The sequence below is a fragment of the Phacochoerus africanus genome, chromosome 10, assembly GCF_016906955.1.
Source record: "Phacochoerus africanus isolate WHEZ1 chromosome 10, ROS_Pafr_v1, whole genome shotgun sequence".
Classification (NCBI taxonomy): Eukaryota; Metazoa; Chordata; class Mammalia; order Artiodactyla; family Suidae; genus Phacochoerus; species Phacochoerus africanus.
The window spans coordinates 81,956,418-81,962,735 of record NC_062553.1 but is presented as its reverse complement, the minus strand read 5'-3'; the positions used below and the strand labels follow the sequence as shown (position 1 = coordinate 81,962,735).

The window sequence follows — 6,318 nt, the reverse complement described above, 5'->3', positions numbered from 1 at the left end:
ACTTCTATTTGCTCACCTATATCTTCTATTTTGTTCTCTGGAATAAAATAGCAAATCTAAGTTATCTGTTTCCCTGAGTTCTCTGAGCTGTTAGAGCAAGTTACTGAAGCAGAGAAGGGGGTTGTGGGGATCCTTGGTTTGTGGCCAACTCAGCCCGAAGTACAAGTGACAAGCTAGGATTTGCCATTGGCACATGAGGTGGGGGACAGCCTTGTGGAACTGACCCCTTAATCTGTGCAGTCTGTGCTAACTCCTGGCAGTTAGTGTCAGAATTACCTTAAATTATGACACCCGGTCAGTGTCTGCTGAGAATTGGAGACCTGCTTCCAGTGGAAAAACTCACACATTTGGTGTTAGAAGTGGTGTGAGTAGAGGAAACAGTTTTCCTTTATGTAGGTAAAGCAAACTGTTGTGAACAATGCTTAGCAATATGATAATCTTTATTGCTTACAATCCTTTTATCCATGTTAAAAAGAATCCCTGGAATTGTAGTAGGTCTTCTCCTACCTTTATTCAGCATAGACGTCCTTAAGCTTAAAATGATTTTCTCATTAGACACAACCACATTTTGATCCTATAATAGCACTATTTTTTTGTAGAATAGTGGATAAGAGGAAAATTTTATAGTTTAGTGTGTGGATAATTATTGCTTTTTCTAAGCATTTGGGATACATTTTATTTGCATGGATTTAGATATTTTAGACTAAATTTGTAGTAGTTACTTATAATACAAAATCCAGTAAAAACAGTCATAGTTTCATTATAACTCTATCTGTATTATTTGTAACACATTCCTATTATAGGTCTCAAGGGCTAAAAGTGATATGATGTATTTCTTCTTGCTTTGTTGTTGAGTCAAAGCTGTTTTTTTGGGCGGTTATCTGGAAATAAGAAATAAAATAAATTATACACTTAAATTTTAAGTAAAAAAAACACTTGCTTTTAAGATATTATAGTTGTCCTTGAACAACATGGATTTGAACTGTGGGAGTCCATGCATGTGTGGACTTTTCAATAGTAAATACTACAGTATTACACAATCTGTGGCTAGGTTTAATCTGCGAATGCAAGACGGAGGATACAGATAAAACACATATATGGAGGGCTGACTACGAGTTATATGCATATTTTCAACTGTGTGACGGGTCAGCACCCCTAGCTTCTGGGTTGTTTCAAGAGGTCGACTGTATTTTATTTTCTGTAATTTTCAGACGTTGCTTAAAAGATTAAAAGCACTCAACCTTATATGTTATTTAAATGTACATCTATGATTTTTTTTAAAAACAATTTTTTAGTATCAGCTTATCAACTGGCTCTGTGGCACAATGGATAGCGCATTGGACTTCTAGCATTAGCTTATCAAGTGTTAGGTGCAGGTACTTTTGTGTGTGTGTGTTTGGAGAATTACATTCTACTTAGTATCTTGCATAATGTGGATACTTAATAAAAACTTTAACTCCATTTATCATACCCACTGTGTTCTTCTTCCAAAAACTCTGATGTTTGATATAAACCTTCCATTGTGGATCTTCTTGACCCTCCTAAAGAAAAAAAAAAAAAGATGTGTATATTGAATGGTTTATCACAAGAACAGTTTACAGATCTTTTGAATTTGAGCCTGGCCATCACTTTTCAGGGAGATCTTCCCTTATCATCTGTGTGATAAATGTATGTGTATCACTTGTGTCACCAGAGCAGATAGTATTGGTCAAAGACGGCCACAGGATCTCTCTCACTCTACATGTTCCTCAGCAGTATGACCTTGGCACTGTTCCTTCAAGAGGTGGTATCCAATTTTCCCAACTTGAAATGGAGTTAGACTTAGAGCTCTTATATAATCAACAGAATGTGGAGGAAGTGACTGCATGACTTCTGAAGCTAAATCAGAAAAGGCTATGCAGCCTCTACATAGTTCTCTTAAGATGCTTGCTTTGGAGGAAGCCAGTTGTCATGTAAGAAATCCTATCACCCCGAGACTGCCACCTTGGAGAGGCTGTGAATAGAGGCTCCAGTTGACAGTCCCAGCTGAACCCAGCCTTCTAGCCATCCAGCCAAAGTTCCAGTCTGTGAATGAAGCTGTCTTGGGTCCTTCAAACCAAGCCATCTCTAAGTTGAGTATCATCAGTGGGTAACCTCAATTGATGCCTAGTCAGGCCATGTTCAAATTCCTAATTCATAGAGTTCTTGTGATATATGAAATGGCAACTGGGACAGCCACTGTTTGGGGATAAGCTGACCAGTTTAGACAAAACTCAGAAGGACAATTAATGTGGAATGCAATATAAAGTGTCCAAATAATCAAATAAGAGATGGGAAGTGTATATGTAGAAAGACATGTTAATTTGTTGCTTAACTTTCATCTGCCTTTCTCCTTTTGACTTGAATGCTCTGGGACTTATCTAACAAGATTCTCTTTATTCTTGCTTAAGACAGGCTTCAGTTTCCAGGTCCCTTTCATTTCCTGCATTCCACCTTTTATTTTGTTTTGTTTTTACAACTTTATTTTATTTTGTTTTTTTAAATTTTATTTTATATTTTTTACAGAATAAAATACATACATTTAAGCACAATTACTTTCACACAGATTATTATATCATGGATCTTAAGAAACAGAATGACTCCCTCTGGAGAAGTGGAATGGAAAATATGCCGAGACAAATAGGAAATTTATTCTATACTTTATCCCATTTTGTATGGCTTTCATCTTTACTATTTAGTATTATCTATTACATTTCAATTTTTCTTTAAAAATTAGCATTATATTAAAATTTTGTATATTACACAACTAAAATTTATAAAGAAGAAAGCCTTATATACCATTAAATACTTTATATAGCATAATAAAAAGAATAACTGGCAAGAATAACAGAAATAATACACCCTCTGTAAATAAGTAAAATATAAAAATGCATAAATTGGTTAAAAAACAGTGTAACTATATAAATATGTCCTCACAATTTGTTACATCTTCTTGATTCTTCAATATAGACATTACATCATTCTAGGTGATGTGATAAACAAGACATTATAGACCTTACATTGTACCATGGAGAGAAATGGTTATTAATAATATAATTGTAGAACTGTATTATTTAATTGTGCAGTTGCATTATTTAATTATAGTTATCATAAATTCTTTGATGGAGAGGAAATCAGAATCAGATGTAAGAAGACTTCAGCATTCCAAGAATGATGTCAAATGACCCCCTTCATGGTGGATTATGCACTTATTTACTGAGATATATTTCTTCTCCAGAGATTCCTTGTTTGTGTATCAATTGTAGATTTTTGGTTTGCAGTTATTCTGAAGTTTTGATATAACAGTCTATATATGAGATTGTTTTAAGTTGTTGTTCTCTTAATTGTAAGTTCATCTCCAGGGTCCTGCATTTGTACCCACCTCTTCTCATGATTTCTGATTTTGGTGGTATAATTGTGCATGGATGATTTCATATCTCCACTGTACATATACCTTTACTGGTGAGCCTTGTCATTTGTGGAATTTTGTTTCCTGTTGCTGTCTTGTCTTTTCTGCCTAGAGAAGTTCCTTTAGTATTTGTTGTAAGGCTGGCTTATTGTTGCTGAATTCTCTCAACTTTTGCTTATCTGTGGAGGTTTTGATTTCTCCTTCAAATCTGAATGAGAGCCTTGCTGGGTAAAGTCATCTTGGTTGGAGGTTTTTTCCTTTCATCATGTTACGTATGTCATGCCACTCCCTTCTGGCCTGCAGAGTTTCTGCTGAAAAATCTGCCGATAACCTTATCGGGGTTCCCTTGCATGTTATTTGTTTCTTTTCCCTAGCTGCTTTCAGGATTTTCTCTTTGTCTTTAATTTTGGTCAGTTTGATTAATATGTGTCTCGGTGTATTCCTCCTCCTTGGGTTTATTTTATATGGTACTCATTGTGCTTCCTGGATTTGAGTGAGTGGTTCCTTTCCCATGTGAGGGAAGTTTTCGACTGTTATCTCTTGGAATATCTTTTCTGTCCCCTTCTCTCTCTCTTCTCCTTCTGACACCCCTGTAATATGGATGTTGGTGCGTTTAATGTTGTCCCAGAGTTCCCTGAGCCTCTCTTCAATTGTTTTCAATCTTTTTTCTCTTTTCTGTTCTGCGTCCATAATTTCCACTGATCTGTCCTCCACCTCGCTTATTTGTTCTTCTGCCTCCTGTATTCTGCTGTTAGCTGCTTCTAGGGAGTTTTTTATTTCAGTTATTGTATTTTGCATCTCTTCTTGTTTATGTTTTATGTCTTGTATCTCTTTGGTCAGTGTCTCCTGTAAGTTATCCATCTTTGCCTCCAGTTTATTTCCAATGTCTTGCATCATCTTCAGCATCAACAATCTAGTCTTTTTCCTGGAGGCTGACAATCTCCTCATTGCTTAGCTGTTTTTCTGGGGTTTTTCCTTTCCTCTTTATAGGTTTTTGGTGTGGTGACCTTCTTACAGATAATAGAGTTGTAGCCTCTCTTACTTCTGGTGTCTGCCCCCCTTGTGGCTGAAGTCGGTATGGGGGCTTGCTGTAGGCTTCCTGATGGGAGGGGCTGATGCCTGCCCACTGGTAGGTGGAGCTGATTCTAATCCCTCTGGTGGATGGGGCTTAGTCTCTGGATGGGATTGAGGTAGCTGTGTGCCTGAGGGGTGTTTAGGTAGCCTGTTTACTGAGGGGGCAGGGCAGGGCTGTGATCCCACCTGGATTGGTGTTTGCCCTGGGGCTTCTCAGCGCTGGCTGACTGATGGGTGGGGCCAGATTTTCCCAAAATGGCCACCTCCAGAGAAAGGTAGCTGCTGAATATTCCCAAGAGCTTTGCCTTCAATGTCCTTCCCTCAGAACAAGCCACATTCACCCCTGTTTTCCCAGGAGGTCCTCCAAGAACTGCAGTCAGGTTTGACCCAGATTCCTATGGAGACTTTGCTTTGCTCTGGGACCCAGTGCATGTGAAAGTCTGTGTGCACCTTTTAAGAATGGGGTCTCCGTTTCCCCCAGTCCCGTGGAGCTCCTGCGCACAAGCCCCACTGGCCTTCAATGCCAGATGCTCCAGGGGCTCTTTTTCCCAGTGCCAGATCCCAGCACATGAGGGTTTGATGTGGGGCTCTTAACTCTCACTCCTGTAGGTGAACTGGTTAGTTTTCAGTCTGTGGGGCTTCCCACCTGGGAGGTATGGGGTTGTTTATATTGGGAAATCACCCCTCCTACCTCTTGATGTGGCCTCCTCTTTTTCTTCTGGAGTAGGCTATCTTTTTTAAGGTTTCTGGTTCATTTGGGTGGAGATTGCTCAGTCCTTAGTTGTGAATTTTGTTGTTTTTAGGAGAGAAGTTGAGCTCCAATCTTTGTATTCCTCCATCTTAATCCTGTCTCCTTGGACCCTGCATTCCACTTTTCATAAGATTCTGCACATCTCCTATTTTGTCCCCAAGTCCCCAACTCCCACTTACCCCAACTTCTAAAACATTTACACTGCATTCATTCTCATTTTATTTTCTGAAATTCCCTTTACCATTTTTTTTTTTGGCTTTTTTAGGGCCACTGGTATGGCATATGGAATTTACCAAGATAGGGGTCGAATTGGAGCTGCAGCTGTTGGCCTACACCACAGGCACAGCAGTGCAGGGTCCAAGCCACATCTACAACCTAACACCACAGCTCACGGCAACGCCAGATCCTTAACCCACTGAGTGAGGCCAGGGATTGAACCTGAATCCTCATAGATACTAGACAGATTCATTTCTGCTGAGCCACGACAGGAACTCCCTCCCTTTATCTTTTTGCCCTGACAGCATCTTGGCTGTCCTCTGAGGACACTGCAAGCCCAGAAACCCTTTGTGTTTTCCTTGTGCTCAGTCCTCTTACCTTTGGACTTAGAGATGGATAGATGTTCTCCTGTCTACTGCTCTCTTTCAGGGCATTCGCCCTCCCTTCTTCCCTTCCAAAAACTCATATCATCAGTTTATACAATCAACTATTGTGATCTTGTGACCAACTTACCACTGGGATCAGTCTCAGCTAATTTTATCATTGGCTCATTGTCACTTGCCTACCACTTTATCTCAATTCCTTAAGCTCTGTTCTTTTAGATACTTTCCTTTACCTTACTGTAGCCATTAATTCCCATGCTCATTCTTTTTTCTTATTCTTTTTTTTTTTTTTTTGGCTGAGCCTATGACGTGTGGAAGTTTCCAGGCCAGGGGTGCAACATGTGCCACAGCAGTGACCCAAGCCACTGCAGTGACAATGCCAGATCCTTAACCCACTGCTCCATAGGAGAACTTCCCCATACTCAAACTTTGTCATACTAGTAACTGCAAGCCCCCTTAAGCTCAGT

At 39.4% G+C, this 6,318-nt stretch overlaps 1 protein-coding gene across 1 annotated transcript in view; it reads right to left on the bottom strand.

Moving 5' to 3' along the window:
* Window positions 1-752: 752 nt before the first annotated feature.
* The window catches only part of TTC29 (tetratricopeptide repeat domain 29), a 233,915-nt gene continuing 228,349 nt past the window's right edge, over window positions 753-6,318 (bottom strand). The window contains exons 12-13 of the mRNA XM_047799227.1: window positions 1,472-1,541; window positions 753-881 (exon numbers count right to left, since the gene is read on the bottom strand). Of these exons, the coding sequence (XP_047655183.1) occupies window positions 878-881; window positions 1,472-1,541 (74 nt within the window). The 3' untranslated portion in view covers window positions 753-877. The remainder of the gene's footprint in view (window positions 882-1,471; window positions 1,542-6,318) is intronic.